The 16327-nt window shown below is 46.6% G+C and overlaps 1 protein-coding gene across 1 annotated transcript in view; it reads right to left on the bottom strand.

Moving 5' to 3' along the window:
- Window positions 1–16327, bottom strand: part of CACNA1D (calcium voltage-gated channel subunit alpha1 D) — a 175266-nt gene that overhangs the window by 30863 nt on the left and 128076 nt on the right. The window contains exons 29-36 of the mRNA XM_046685745.1: window positions 14207–14335; window positions 11916–11981; window positions 10201–10292; window positions 9174–9333; window positions 8470–8597; window positions 8236–8332; window positions 3937–4039; window positions 2500–2601 (exon numbers count right to left, since the gene is read on the bottom strand). Of these exons, the coding sequence (XP_046541701.1) occupies window positions 2500–2601; window positions 3937–4039; window positions 8236–8332; window positions 8470–8597; window positions 9174–9333; window positions 10201–10292; window positions 11916–11981; window positions 14207–14335 (877 nt within the window). The remainder of the gene's footprint in view (window positions 1–2499; window positions 2602–3936; window positions 4040–8235; window positions 8333–8469; window positions 8598–9173; window positions 9334–10200; window positions 10293–11915; window positions 11982–14206; window positions 14336–16327) is intronic.

Genomic DNA, 16327 nt, shown 5'->3' on the forward strand with positions numbered 1-16327 from the left:
CCTCATGATGGAGAGCGCGGACAGGCTGTCCCCGCAGCCAAAGGCTCCTGAACCGCTGAGAGTCAGAAAGAAAGTTCCATATTCCTATTCCAGGGCTCATTCCTGAGTGTGGCACCTCTTCATCAAACTTATAATTATCTTGGGGGCACCTCACATCACACTCGAGCCAGCAAAGCCTCCTAAGACAGCACCTACTCTGCTCTGTCACCAGGTGCTCCCTAAGCACCTGACATCAGCCAGTCCAGGCACGGGGAGCAGCTGGCCAGGCTCCGTCTGCTGCTCTCTGACCAGGTTACAAGGTGGGGAACACAGAGACCCCCAGTCTTGGGGAGCTGCCCATCTGCCTGCCCAGAGGGCTGTGCAAATATTCCCATTTTCTAAGGGTGCCATGATGTGAGCGAGGCTGAGAACCGCTGGTCTACCGGAAAGTAAAAGAGGAAAAACAAAGACACAAGTGGTGAATGCACAAACTAAAACCCTGCCCAGCCACTCAACCAGTCTGCTCACGGCAGCCTAAAAGTCACTGCCTTTTGAACTTCTTCAGCAGCAACAGGACTTACTTGAGATTCAACCTGGATAAGCGCTGCCCTAGGCACATAAACAGGGACACGGAACTTCTGGAGCATTCTGTCTCCTGCCAAGGCCCCATTCATTCTTCTTGGGTTTCACAGTGTCTCTTGTGCCATTTTGGAATAGATTAACACTAGTCATCCTAACCCCAATCCATTTTAAGAAATACAGAGAAAAGGCCAGGGCCCATTATTGGGCCATGAAAGCAGAAGACTATTTAGCCTTTATTAGAAGTCTAGCAGAGCTAAAAGTTGATCAGTTTTTTAAAGGAAGGGAGCTTAGATGAGCCAAATTCTAGACTTTTTTCTGGTAAAATGAAAAGAAAGGAAGTTCCACGATAATGGGAATGGCACTGTCCAAGTGAGTCTCGCCAGGATGGGCACTGATGTGTGAGAGAGACTGGTTGGTAATGAAGGTGGCGTTTCAAGAGAGACGAGAGATGGAGCCGGGAGGCACAGGGCTCCGGACCGTGGGAGGAAGGTTTACTCAGACAGGCGCAGCCGCTATTCTGAAGCATGCATCTGTATTTCGAGAAACATCATTGGGGAATACAGTAGGCAAGAGATAACTCTGATTCCATGCCACCACCCTAAAACAGAATTGCTTCAGAATATTCTGAAAGACTAAGAGTTGAAAGGAATGGAGGCTGCAGAAAAAGCTTAAGCACATTGTTACAACAATTTACAAAAGCAATTGATCTAAGCCATGCGAGCACTTGGGTGTGCAGCTAAAAGAAAAGAACGAAGACCAAAGATATGTTTTAAATGTGCAGGATCAGTTCTCCTGTGGAGAGCCAGGCTTCTAAAGGTGGGAGTTTTGTTTTTTTGGATTTTTGGGGATTTTTTGGTTTGTTTTTGGGTTTTTTTGCTCTCCCTTTATTATTGTTTTGTGGGGCATCTTTCTCAGCTTTGAGCTGGTGGCCGTGCCAGCTCTGGGTGGCTCCCTCCAACGACAAAAGCTCATACTGCTTCTTGCTTCATGCTGAGAAGCAGAGCTGGCCAGCATGCTGCTCTCTGGGGCCCAAGAGCCAGAGGTTGTCACCTTCTCAGAGGGAGAGGCCATGGCCATCGTCCTGGCCCAGGGTTTCAGATGCGGCTGCCAGACCTGAGCCAGACCAGTCTTCAATGCTGCAGGGGCAGCGATACTACAAAAGCTTGGTTGGTTACAAAAGACACCAAAGGCTGATAATGCGCCCAGGGCCAAGGATGACTGGAAGGCTGGTGTGGGGGCACTGAGGAAACGGGTCCTGCATCTTTAAAACTTGAAAAGAAAACAGTCCAAATACAACCATCTCAACTTCTAGGTCCATGTGTTCTTAAATGAAAATGGAAAAACAGTATATATATTATATATATATATATATACGTGTTATATATATATAAATGTGAAAAAAGTTTAGTCAGTTATTTTACGATAAATAACAAAAACAAATAAGCATGCCTGTTAGTTCTGTCTCTACTTGAAATTCTAATTAAAGGGACATTTTTGGTAATTACGGTAGTAAATTCAGTCTTGACAAGAACATTTCGAAAATACCATTTTCTGAAAGCTATTTTTTGTGAGAAGTTTTCAACAATATGTTAAGGGATAAATGGAAACTAGTTTTAAATATTTCATTTTGGACAAAAAAATCCAGGCTTTTCATTTTGAAGCAGCAAACTTGTTCTCTAACATTAATTCCTCCACCAACAAGAGAACACCTTGCCATCTGGGTCTTGGCTTGCTTCCCACTGAAGCCTCTCCTTTGTCTGGAATGGTCTTCTGATCACCCAAATAATCACATAAATGGCCAGAGGGCCTTCTTTAGCTGTTGGCCTTAATGCTCTAGCTGATATGGAAAGCATCCTGCAAACACTGGGCTTGCTGGAGACACTATCACTGAAACCAATGTGTTGGCCAAGAACTACTTAGGAAATAGATTACACTGACCACCAGCTGGAGGGACAACTTGGTCAAGTAGTTTCATGCTGGTTTTCTTCCAGATTTTCTTTATTACAGCTCGGAGTTCCTCATTAGCTTGTTCCAGGTTCCCTGAATTAAAAAGCAAGAGGTGAAAACAAGCCCTGCTTCTTCACCCAGCAAAACCTTTCTCACCATGGCTACTTCCCTCCCAGCCTGAGCTGGATTAGAGATGGCCCTCGGATGGGGCTCCCCTCCCACGAGGCTCTCCCGAGTCAGGGGCACGCACATTTCCTATATTTAGCAGACAGTTATCAAGCCTGCCAATGGGCAGTCATTCCACTGTGGGGACCATCATGTTTTACTTTGGAATTCAAGGCCCAATTCAATCTGGTCCTGTCCTACCTTCCCACAGCCAAGACCTACTCCTTTCCCACAGCTCCCAGCCTAGAATGCCTTCTGCTCCTTTACTGGCTGTTCCAAATCCTGCCTCCGTCCTTGACAATCCAGACTAAATTTTACCCAAGTAAGACTCTCTCAATTCCTACTGCGTGTACTTGTCAGTGCCACATAATCTTGGTCTCTTATTATATGAGCTGATACTTGTCTCCTCAACTAACATGGCAGTATGCAAGACCATCCTGCCTTCTGCACACTGCAAGGAGTACATGTTAGCTTGTAGAGGCTTGTTTTGCTGGATAGATCCACCCTGACCTCTGGGGATGCAAGAAAACAGCTGTCCACTGACTCTACACACATCCCATGCTGGCCCCTCTTCCCTCTCCTCCACCAAGTGCGTCACAGAGTTGGCTCCCTCCCAGTCTCCACTTCCTCAGCTCCTGGTCACTCCTCGACCTGCTGCCATCTGCTTTCCATCCCACCTCTACAGTCGCCACCCAGCCAACCCCATGGCCACACTCCAGGGCTTGTTCCACCAGGGCTGAACAGGGCCAAGAGAACCACTCTGGTTTGGTCTCAGCTGTGAAGATGCTGGTCCTGATAGTATTTCCCAAGTGCCAACGATGTGCTAGCACTACAGAGAGGGTCCTGCAGACATCACCTCATCCCATCCTCAGGACCTCCCCCAACGCAGGAGTATTTATTTCCTTTTAATAGAGAAAGAAACTACTGCTCCCTGCAGGTCACAGAAGCAGCAAGGGACAGCTGGACGAACTCATCTGTGATGCTTCTGCCTCTGCCCTGGTCTCCCACCTGATCCTCCCGCTCTGCAATCAGCAGTGGCATGAGTCACCTCAAAACTTTCTGGGACAAAGTGAAGCATAAGGGAAGGAAAGTAGGAATGAGGCAGGCAGGGACAGCCAGCTGGCCCTCGTTCCCATTATACTCCCGGCCTCCTGTCCCAGGGCCTCTCCTTTGACAGGAAAAGGCCCAGATGCGAGGAGGCAAGGTGGAAGGGGGCATCTCCTCCCTCTTCTACCACCTGTGCTGCTTCTAGGAAATGCTCACCTTCGGTCTTGATTTTAAGAGCTGTTCGAACCAGAGCAAAGAGCGTTGCATTAAACATGACTGTCCCGTCACTGTTCAGAGGCATGTTCATGGCAACAAGTCTCTGTAAACAGAAAGAAAAATTTCTTAATAGGATGCGAATGACTGATGACAGCTGTATCCCTTCTTGATGTTTATTCTGTTTATCCCTCACCTCTTTCCTAGTCAACCCTCAATTCAATACAACAGCTATTTGGGGAGCACCTACCATCTGCACTGCTCTGAGATGACCAAGATTAAAGCATTAGTCACGAGACACAAATGCTGGCACTCAGAAGGCGTGTTTTGTTTTTGTAACTTAATTGCTCCATCACCTTGCTGTTGCAGCATTCTTCTCTCTTTCTCATTAACCAGCTCTGTGTCTTGGGGGCACATCCTTAAGGCTGCTGTGAGGGTAAAATGATGTGCCAGATACAACAAGCCAGGCACAGGGCCTGGGACTTAGGTTCTCAAACCCTGAGGGTCTGTCATCATTGCTAACAAAGAGAGCGTCTTTCAAGGACCCTGTCCCGGTGAGACCATTGTTTAGTGTTTTGTATGAGTCCACGTGGTTTCTCCAAGTGTTTGGTCTTCCAGACTAGGATCCCTTCCCTCTCCTGGCCCCTCTAACACAGCACTGAGAGTCGGAGAGGATGTGGGTTAGTGACACCCTCCACTCTCTGGGCCCCGTTACCTAACCTGTAAATGCAGATGACATGCCCACACCAAAGGGGCTGCCCATGGATTAAAGGGGATCATGAACACAAAGATTTCAGCCTGATGCCTGGCACATGATAAGTGCTAAATAAGTAGTACTTATAATTGTTAATAGTTTCTGATTTCTTAAATTTGACTGACAGAGTGCCCCAAGAAAAAAGATTTTTGCAACTTTTTCTCCTTCCTATGAATGCACTGGAATCTTGTGTTTACATGACTCACTCCACCTAAATTCCTAGTCCTATTACCGACCAGCCCTGTCTCCAAAACCAGCGCAGGCAGCCAGGACAGCCTGGACGTTCATTTGCTTTTCCTGGCAGGTTCCAGAGTCTGCAAAATGGAGCCTATATGATCAATTGGTATTCTTGCTGTACTTACGTAGGTAATTGGACCAAATTTATTGAAACTAAACGTATTTTCCAAACCAGTTAGTCCTAATTTGGCTATCGTTGGGAAAAATGAGGATGATTTTAGTGAGAAACTGTGTTTCAGTAGAAACTATAAGACACATTTATGGCTATCAGATTCTAGTTTTGTTAATTGTCTTCGAGGTTTTTGTTTTCTACCTGTAAACTAGACTGGATTCTGAATTCTTCTAGTCTCCTGAAATATGTGGCTACAAATCTCCACACTATGTTTTCAATTTTTTTCCGTCATTTTCCTTTGGAATCATTGAGAACTGAAACCACACTTTTTCCTGAAGCCCTGCAAACTGAAGCCGGATAACTTGATATAAATGTAGAGATCACCATGATAGCATTCTTGTTACTATGTAAGCCACTCAAACAGATACCTGAATATCCGATGACATCACGAGAGACATTTCAAATTGCAAAAGATGCTTCGACCCTGATACCTAGAAATCTTCTTGACTAGCTGCTCCCTGGACTCAGAAACTGGTTTATAATTTGCTTCAACCATTAACCTTGTTTTTCTTTTTGTTTCCATGGAAAGACTTCTTACCAAATACCTGGTTGCTTGCTTCCACAGTATAGGCCTAGTTTTGGGAGCCCACCTGCATCACCACATCCTGAAATGAATTTAACTGCACTGATCTATTATCAGGACTAAGAAACGTGTTCAGTGAGATGGAACAATCTACCACCTCAGCTTCTGGACTATGAAACTTCAAGAAGTTTCAAAAGGACTGAAACTTTTTAAAGTTTCAAAGTTGGGACTCTCGGGGATCAGAATTGGCCACCCCAAAATGTGACTCTTTGCCTTGATTATTTTTAAGAACAAAAGACTCTGAAAGAAACTTTGACCTCCCCTGCTAACTGCCTAAAAGAAATTTAAGATAAAAGGCCCATCCCCAGGACGAGCCATCACCATATACAACTCTGGGTATCTATAGACTGGGAAGATCCTTGCTAAGCCCACTCTTATCAAAGTTCTGTTTACCAAACGTTTGCTTTTCCATCGCCATGTGAATTGCCTTCTTGCCGTTGAAGTTGCAAACTAATACACCTAACACCCTCCTTTGTCCTTAACTGAAGATATTTAAGCTGGCAGTTCAGCCACTCTGGCGAGTTACTCAGTTTTCCTGGGTCTCTCCCACGTACACATGTTATAAAGCTTTGTTTGATTTTTCTCCTGTTATTCTGTCTCATGTCACTTTAATTTGTCACCCAGCCAGAAGGACCTAGAGTGGGTAGAGGAATTTTCTTCCTCCCCTACATTTGGTACCCATCTTGTTCTTGGAAAGCAGAAAAGAGGCTGGTACTGAGAAATTTATGGAAAAAGTCCATTTCTGTGGCTTATTCTCTACCTATATCCAGAGTCCAGGCAAGAACAAGCAAGGACCCCAAGGACTTGCCAATGGGCCTTTCTTAACTTGCACGGCAGGGAACGATGAGTTTGGTTCAGAAGATTTCTTTGAAAGCTTAAATACATTGTAGACTCCATTCTGTTACCTTGGATTCTGTCTAGAGCTGGCCCAGGACCCCTGGTGTGGTAGAACTCCTGACCCTGGAATCCCCTAGGATCTGTGTGGGGAGGGGAGCAGTTGTTGGGGAGACTGGCTAGATTTCTACAGGGTAGAGTTTCAACAGGCAAACCTTGCATTTCTCCTTTAAAAAGGGGAATCCTTTTAGGTTGCAACAACTAACACAATGTGGGTCACCGTGAGCTCTATGGAAGGAAAATCAATCTCAACTGTGGCTCACAGAGACATGGTCTGATGTGCCAACTATGGAAGTGGGGTGGGAGATCTGGATCCATCCCTGAGTGATGCATGGCTCATCAGGAAAGGAGCCCGTGCAAAGTGGTTGCCACAGAGCTCTGGCAGCAGAGAAGCTGTGTGATCCACACATCACCACGTCCACCATCACAGAAGCTATGAAATATCCAGGTCACCAAGTCTTCTCCATTCTCCTTCCTAAGTAGATCTCTAAGCCACTCCCCTGCTCTCTATTCCCACTTCCCTGCCCTCACTCTGGCTTTTGTTACTTCACACTTAAGACATCCACAGCAGCTCTCCTGGGGGTTCTCCTGTCTCTAGTTCACTTCTCACTGCCACGAGTCAACTTTCTAAAGTTGAAGTCTACTCATGTTTCTTCCACAGGACTCAGCATGGCATAGAAGGCTCCTCACAGGTATGCTCAGCTTGTGCCAGTGGCCTTCTGCCACTTTCTCTTATGTTCTAGCCACACCAATGACTTCCTATTCTCCTGCCTCCATGTCTGGGCCCTCTGTGCTCCCATTCTGCAATGCCTGTCTCGCTCTGACAAAGTCCTACTTCTCTCCTTCTGGACCTGACACAAACGTCACCTTCCCCTCTATCCACCCAGTGGCAAATTACATAATTCCCTTCCTATTCTTATGTTGGCTGAAAGGGTGTCCTAAGAGTTACGTATTGGAGAGTTCTTCAAGGACAGGAACCACATGTTATTCACCTGCATCTCCAGAGCCTGACAGAGTGTCACTTAGTGTTTGTTGAATGAAGCAGGGAGCGCCTGCAAGACAGGCTGTCAGACACACAACCAAGACACTTACGACAAATAGAACTGGCAAGCAATAGGATATATTGGAATACGTGAGGAAGCCATTTGGTGTAGACCTAATTCTGCCTGACTTTGTTTTTCCAAAAGCGCCTGACTGTGGCTATCGGGCACGCATTGCATATCTGCTTTAAACATTTGCTATAGCAAGAACAAATGCCCTTAAGATAAAGGTGCAACTTCCCCCCACATTGGCATTTCCTTTAGGATAAGCATCTTTCCTTAGGCTAGGAACTGATTGCTGTGCTCACCTGTGACCACCCAGCTCGAGACAACAGACCTGTCACCCTGCTGTATCCACCGAGACAGCAGACCTACCTGCTGTTTCCATCAATCACTGTGCCAACAGAGCAGTCTCTCGACTACTGTAAAAGGGACATTTCAATCATATGTGAAACATCCTCTTTGGGGGTATATAACCACTTTGTACGCCCTGCTTCTTTGGTGCCCTTTCTTCCTTCGGGGAGAAAGGCCCCAGGCCATGGTCCTCACAGTTTAGCTCAGAATAAACTCACCCAAATTTTCATTTATAGATTGGTTATGGATGATTTTCATCGACACTTACCTTACAAGCTACTCTGTGTGGGCACAATTTCCCAAACCCCAGGGGAGGCTGGATGCGGCGCAGCAGTGTCACCACATCGAGGTGCTTGATCCTTCCCCTGGAGACAAAGTATGACATGAGGTCCAGGGCAGCACGAACTGGCCCAGCTTCCAGTCCATCCCACCTTCCACAAAAATCACAGCCAACATTCCAGAAACAGCCCACACAAACCAGATGGAATCCTTTGCAACCTACTTTGCCTCAGGGTCATATTCTGACCATATTCTTTTGAATTCGTCTAAATGGTGAGGCCCCAGAATAGACCAGTCCCGGGTCAGATAATCAAAATTATCCATGATGACTGCTACAAACAGATTGATGATCTGAAAAAGCAAATCAGAAGGAGTGGGCTTCAGCTGTAGTGGGATGGGTTGAGTTAGAGCCTAGTAAGTACTTCCTAATTATAAGGGTCGTGAAACTTTTGAACCCATTTCTCCAAGAGAGGCTGTAAGAACATTCTTTCTGGAGAATGTTTGAGAAAAAGGCAGGCTTCTAGTTTTCCAAAATAGCTTTGGTGTAGTCCCAGGGAAGGAACGGGGATGTATTATCTAGCCTTAAAAGCATACTGCAGTTTTACAATTTCATTGCCACCAGATAACTCACACTTAAGTCACTGCTACTCATAGTGGCTTTGAAATTTTCACAAAGGAATCAGCAGCCTAAGAAGCTGGGTGTGACTGCCCAAAGCCTGTTAGTTAGCACGAAATGCCTGCTCACAACAAAGGCAGCAGTAACACTTGCCTGATTAAGGAAAAACCTCCGACTGCCAAGTAGAGAGTACACTGCTCATCATCACAAAAGACCCCATAGCAATTTGACAGGGCAACATCACTGGTCTGCATCCCAACCGCTACACAAACATCTATCAATCAAGAGGAGGAGCTGTTCTGATCACTTACCAGAAAAGCGCAGAGCATGTAAAAACTGATGAAATAAACAATGGCGAAGTTGCTGCCACACGTGTACTCCTCCCCGGGGTTGTAATCCGACTCGGGGTCGCAGAGCTTCCCCGGGAGGCAGGCCAGCATGATCTCCTGCCAGGCCTCACCCGTTGCACACCTTTTTTAGAGTAAGCAAGGAAAGGGCTTTAGTAGGGGAAGAAGGGATTTGAGGCTTAGACTTTTAAGAAATTTTAAGAAAAAAGTTTTTAGTTAGAGCAAAACCCAAGTAATTTGGGGAAAAGCCAGTCTGAATTAGTAAAAACCTGAAATCCCTGCTTATTTTCAAATGCAACTTATCTCGGTCAGTTGAGGCCCTGCTACAACTCCCTTTGATTTATAACAATCATTTGATACAGGCACATCAATTCTTTCATATAAATGGAGTTTGTTTTTGTGTCTTCTCTACTTTAAACACTTACACTGTAATTTTTTAATGATTATTAATTATTTTCTAATCACCTAACATCTGACAACTTGACTAGATCCCTGTTCAATTTTGTTGAAAGCAAAGAACTGGAAACTACCTAACTTGCAAGTGACTTGCTATCCAGTCACTAGAGTCATTAGAAATTACTTGTATGATTTCTAGAAAGTTCTTTCACCTTGAGGTACCTTGTTTACAAAGTTAATTAACTGGGGTAAATCCCATAAAATTTGAATTGTACACCTTAGGATGTTCTCCATTGGCGGTGCAAAAGGCCTTTATGTTCCTGCTAAATGTCGGTGTTTCTGGTTGTGTTTAAGTACGTGCTCCCATGCGTAAACATAAGTCCTTCAATTCTCCAGGTGGCCCTTCGTAGACCTACTAACTCCCAAATGGAAAAACCTTAAGCCAGTCACAATCTGAACGACCACCGCAGTTTCAATAGTGCAGCAAAATGCCCCTGTGCCTGGAATGCTAGGGTCTCTGTGTAAGAATACAAACACAGTCCTCTGTCACTCTGGAGCCCAGAGCTAGAGACACGCCCAAGTCAGACGCAGTCACCTGAAGAGCAGCAGCACCGCCTGGGGAAAGGTCTGGAAATTGTTGTTCCTGTTGATCTGGTTGTTATCTCTCATGGCAACTTTCCCAAACATCTAGGTGAAGAATTAATAAGAAAAAAAGAACAGATTTTGTCATACCAAAAAAATCCCATATGTGAATTTAGAACTGACTCAAGTCTGATCAACACCCACGAGGGCTTTCTCACGTGCTTGGCACTTCGTTCGTTCAACAAACATGTGCTGGACGTGACTGAGTGGTGGGCATTGCGCTAACCACTGGGAACATGGTGAAGTCAGGCACATTCTACCCTCAAGGAGTTCCTACCCCGGGGAGAACACAAAGGTAACCAGACAGGCCACCCCTCCTGATGAGAGCTGGGATGGTCCAGCTGGACAGGAAAGCACAGGAAAGGCTCACATATCTGAGGCTGGGAGCTTGGCCAGGGAAGGCCTCCTGGGGTGACATTTAGGTCCAGAACTGAAGGTTAAGTAGAAGCCTGCCAAGTGACAAGGAGGGTGAAGAGTGTTCCAGACAGAGGGAGCACCACCTGCAAAGGAGCAGAGGCGCCACACACAGGTGCTCCAGGAAATGAACGAGTGTGCGCAGACAGAGGTCGGGCTGCAGACACGCACAGGGGCCGGTGGGCAGGGGCTTGTGGGCCACAAGAGGAGGGTGGGCTTTACCCTAAGAGCCAGGGGAAGTTAGTAAATATTTAACTCGTGGGAATTATAGAAGCAGACTGACATTATAGAGGAGCCTCTGAGTGAACCGTGGTGGTATGCGCAATGCGGTTCACAGTTCCCTGAGACAACTCTTGTTTTGTGTGAGAACATCATGTCGTAAAAGACCCTTCAGGGCACACAGCATCACACACTGCTGAATTACAGGGGCTCCAGTGTGCTGACTCTTCGTTTGTGACTCCTGGGAAGATTCCTAGCGACGTGCAAGTATTTCTATGCCTTCAGAATAAGAAAACAAGCACAACCATTTCCCTGCTGCTGGAGGACCGCCTCTGTCACTCACATCCCTCCCTTATCTGAAAGACGCATGTGAACCAGGGGAGAATGTGGCAGAGAGGCCAACGGGGAGGTCCAGCCCTGCATGTGCTCACCACTTCCCTCTCCGCCTGGAGGCTCTGCCCCTCACTCACCCAGTTCGTGTTAGGACTTAGCTGTTAATGAAGCCCCAGTCACTTTTCCCACCCCAAGAGGAGCTGGGAAGTATCCTGCAGCCCCTCAGCCAGGGTCACAGAAAGGTCTGGTTTCACGCTTCTTCCTAAAGGGATGCTCCTGAGGCAAGATGATGGCTCCAGTTCAGCCCTCATCATAGCATCTGGAAATCGTTTGTTTCAAATGAGACTCTCACTTGGTTACAATAACCATTTCCTGTTGCTAAAATCAACTATGGGTTTTCTCAATCAGGTGACTCTCCCAAGACTCAGATGAGGGTGAGGGGTACCACTAACTCCAGCTTTCTGTGGCATATTCCAACCTCTCCTTGCTCTTCTGAGCCTGGTCCTCTCTGGCACAGGCCCTTTCCTGTGGAGCTCTCCTACAAGCCAGGGTTTTCTCATCTCCAGACCTCTTCAGCAGCCAAGGCATTTAGCTGAAAAATAATGACCTTGTCTTTCCATTCCACGTAGCCAAAGTATATCTTGCCACAGATTTGGGGCTACCCAGCCAAGGGGACCCTGGGGAGAGGTGGCTGGAGCTTACCTGCATGCCAATAACTGCATAGATGAAGAACAACATGGCTATGAGAAGGGCCACATAGGGGAGTGCCTGAAACAGAGGAAGCACGTGCCTCAGCGCAGGCCTCTTGCTGCTGGGAATGCTCAGGCGCAGACCCAAGACCCACATGGGGCCACATGCTTTGCTTTTCCGTGTTATATTGAAAGGACATCAACAGTGAGTAAGGACTTCTTAAACCCCAGCCCAGCACCACGACCTCAGGCCTGAGTATACCAGCCACATGCACACCTAGTGTTACGAAGCTGCAGGCAGGATGTGCTTTCCAGAGCCATTAACAGTGTATCCTGATCCTGAACAGTGTCAAGGGAGACACATCACTCTCATAATGATGTTTAAATTCATCATTGCATCCCTTCATTGAAATTATCATAATTGATCAAACCATTCCAGAATACTGGACGTTCAGATTGCTTCCACTTTGTTTTGTGGGCATGTTTGGGGTTGGGGCAAGGGGCTACTGTAGATCATGTTGCAAAGGAACATCTTTATGCAAAATCACCTTGTGTCTGCTGAAGTATTTCCTTAGGGTGAAGTCTTAGGAGTGGAATTACTGGGTCAGAGGGGAAGAACCACTTTCTGGCTGTTGCTGTAGAAAGCAAGATACCTTTCTTAAAATGCACCCTTTCTGAAAGAACCACAGAGTCGGGGGTTGAGCTAGGGAAGAAAATGAGCTAGCTGGGTGGTCAGCAAGCCTGGGTTCTCTTAGGAACATCAAATACAAGTAAACGGGTCAGGTTAGACCCCCAGTCCTTTAACTCAACGTTTCTCAACTGCTTTTCTACCTCATCTCATGTGACAGAAGACATCCACATGTATGGCACAGCTCCAGGGAGGGCCCAGACTGTTAAACCTAATGCCAATCACACATGCTTAAAGTGTCCACTTTCTCTCCTGAGAAAGGTCATCAGAAAGCCAGTGGCTAAAAACTTTCCAACCTGTGCCAGCTCTGGATCTGTGGCTGCCAGCCTGGTCTGGTGCAGTAGCACCATCCTGACAGCTGGCCTGGTTAATAGACTCCCACAGGGTTCGTTTCAGACTTTCCTCACCATATCCATATGCATTTTCTTCCCAGATAACCAAATATTTCAGAATTCTGTTGGCACTGTTTCTCGGTTTTTAGGAACCACTACTCTCTGACATGACTTTATCTACAGTGACCAAGTCTTTAAAAAAAAAAGTTTAATAACTGCTCTTATTATTGCATGAATTCATTCTATTTTTATAGCAGTTCATTCAGAAACTTTGGTAACAACTGTCTAGGATTTTATCTGTTACCAAGACTGAGGCTCACCTGTCTGAGGGCCCCCGCTCTGCCCCGCCTCTCCCACAGGTGCATTCCAGTTCCTCCTACGACCTCATTTTCCCCAACAGGACTTGTGATTTTCCTTCATTAAGTTCTTGGATCTGCCTCCTTCCCCAGATGCCATTCCTTCTCCTCTTTATGCATTAAAATCCTTCCCAACACAGAAAAATGCTTCCTGGGATGTTGACACTGGTTCCCTCAGAGATGGAGGGTGGCAGTGTGAACTTTTCCTTTATATATCTTTGGATAGCTTCATTTGTTAATGGGAGTATTTATTACGTTTGAATTAACAATAGTCAAATAACAAAGAAGCAAGGATTCATGATTCACTTGCTAATGTTTCTGCATATCTACAAATTCCCTACATGGGTGCACCTTTTAACAAGAAGAGATGACAAATGAGACTTGGCTTATGCCTAAATGTCCTCAACTCTGTAATCTGTCCAGACAATGGATAACCCAGAGACTGGTGATGGTATGCTGGCTCAGGGGAAGTGGTCTCTGATTCGTATCTAGACTAGTTGACAGACAGGACAGTTGCAGCCTTATGAGGAGAAGCCATCCTAGCAAGAGGCTGTTAGGCTTCCAGGAGTCCACTGGGACCCTCACTCTAAAACATCACCATCCCAGACTGGGCAGCCGGGGGAGGACTGAGGAGCTTGGAGGCTCTATCTCTATCAGTGTGGGAAATATTGCAGATCTCTCAGCTGCTGGTCCTCACTGCTTTCATTTTTGTTTCCTTTAAGCAACTAATCTTATTTGATTTACCCAGGTAATACTGGGCCGGGTGTCTCCAGCATTCCATATTCGCTGTTGACTCAGGTGGTCATGTGACCCAGGTGGTCACAGTAGTCATGCAGAAGGGAGTCTGGATCCTCCACGACACGGGACAATCACTGACTTACATATGATCTTCAAAGACAAACAGAGAAGCCCTTGGCATGGCTCTTACCTGGAAGGACTTAATAAAAGTCCACAGCAATGTCCGGATGCCTTCCCCCCTGCTGAGAAGCTTCACCAATCGCATCACTCGGAAAAGACGGAAAAAGGTGATGGAGATTCTATTGCTCTCTTCAGAGTTCTGAAGGGTTATCATGGAGAGGTCAAACCCAATGGAAAGTAGAACATGCAACACTTTCAGAAAAACAGCAACAGATGCAAACAAAGGTGATAGAGGTAAGAATCGAAGATGTGTTTCTAGGGCCTTTTCACCTTAAAAAGCATGATGTGAAAGGAAAAGTTACATGCTAACAACACAGGGCTTGGAAAACTGCGTCCACACAGCACATGCATGTCCACGTGGCCTGGTGTGTTAAGAGGAGAACGCTGGGCTGATCAAGAGAACTGGACACTAATGATGAATGCAAACCACTGCAGACACCGTTCTAGAAGGACAACCATGGAGAATACAGAAAAACTAGTGGAAAACTCAACATCGTCAAATAAACTCAAGGAAAAGGCCCAGCCCCTGGGGACTCATCACTGATCTTACCCCTGGAGTAGCAGTTGGGACAGGGACATTTTCACTTTCAGTTGGCTTTAAGAAATCAAAGATTGAACACACATTAATGAACTGGGAATGAAGCAGTGGTTCAGGAGGACATCCCCCTCCCCCTTTGGAAAAATTTGTGGTTAATGTCCTGGGACCACATGCCTGCTCCCTCCCTGAGAAAATGCCAGGGGCGCTGCTTGGAACTGGACTTGGTTGGGCAGCCACTGACACAGGCTCGGACACCTTACTTTCTAATGCACAGCCCAGGACAGGCTGCTCCAAGGCTGACAGACATCCAGTAAAAGATAATGCTGCAAGACCTCAGTGTCCCTAAAGACAGAAGTGCAGAGAGGGACTCTGATCCTCGTGGGGACACTGCTTAGTCAGGACTGTGGGTCTCAGCAGCAGGCCACTCCTAACTCCAAGGAATCGAATGACTCTAGCAAACGGGGCAGAATCATGGCAGCTGCCGTAGCCCACAGACCTCCTGGACCACAGTCTGTTCTGGGACGCACCCTTGGGCAGTATGTGTCCAATGATGCCGTCTCTGGCGGGGCTGCTGAGGAGCTGAACAGACTGAGTCAGTGTGAGTAGGAGAGAGGCTGGTTTCCCTACAGAAGCCTTCATGGCCCAACCTACAGCTCAGACTGTTGTCAGAGAAGAGAAAGCTCAGCTCCGTATGTATCTTGGGAAGAAACAGCTTAGGATCGGCTTGCCTGAGCTCCAGCAGTTCCATCTCCTCTGAGGTCTGGCTGGGTTCCTGTAGCTCAGGCCCCAAGATGCAGAACCACAGCACTCCTTGCCCTGTGTGCACCTGTCACCCCCTCAGGCTGTGAGCTCCCAGAGGGCAGGGACCTTGTCTCACTTTGCTCAGGGCCCAGCATGGTATCCGGCACTTATTAGATGTTCAATAAGAGTTTAAGAGGATGCATAGAGTTTGTAAGCACACTCTTAACGAACATCAAGAGGCACCTTTAAATTACATAGTAAGGGCTGAATGAGAGTCGGGCAATGATGGCCTTCCTTTTCCCTTCATAAGGGTCACCTCCACAAGCAGCTGGTCTACCTGGTAACCAACAAAGGAAGGAGGCTCTGCTGGTGGGAGGTGGCGGGCCCAGAATTGCTGAGTGCAGCCCCAGGCTTCCAGGGAGCCTTTCTGCACAGTGTGTGTACAGTGAAGGGTGTGTCTACACGCGTGGATGTGCACGCTAGATTGACAGGTTCTCTTCCCTGGGGATACAGCGAAAGTAAGGGTTCCGTTCTCAAATCTGCCTCTCATCAACAGCTGCCTCCTGAGATCAAATATAAAATTCTATAAAATTCATAGAAAATAAGGAGTTTAGGCATACCATATCACAACTCAAATTCAGCAATGAGACTGCAAACCCGGGACTAACAGTTCTGATACAGTCAAAAAGAGGTCCCTGCTTCCCCTGGAATGCTCAGAATGTGAACTCTCAATGGGTTTGTCCAGCCCAGGGTCACTACTTTTACTTTCTTCTTCTATTATCTCATCTCAAAACAAATAACACCTCCTTAAAGAGACAGATGATGGTTTTTAACTCAAGACTAACAAATGAA

This window comes from Equus quagga, chromosome 1 (genome assembly GCF_021613505.1).
Source record: "Equus quagga isolate Etosha38 chromosome 1, UCLA_HA_Equagga_1.0, whole genome shotgun sequence".
Lineage (NCBI taxonomy): Eukaryota > Metazoa > Chordata > Mammalia > Perissodactyla > Equidae > Equus > Equus quagga.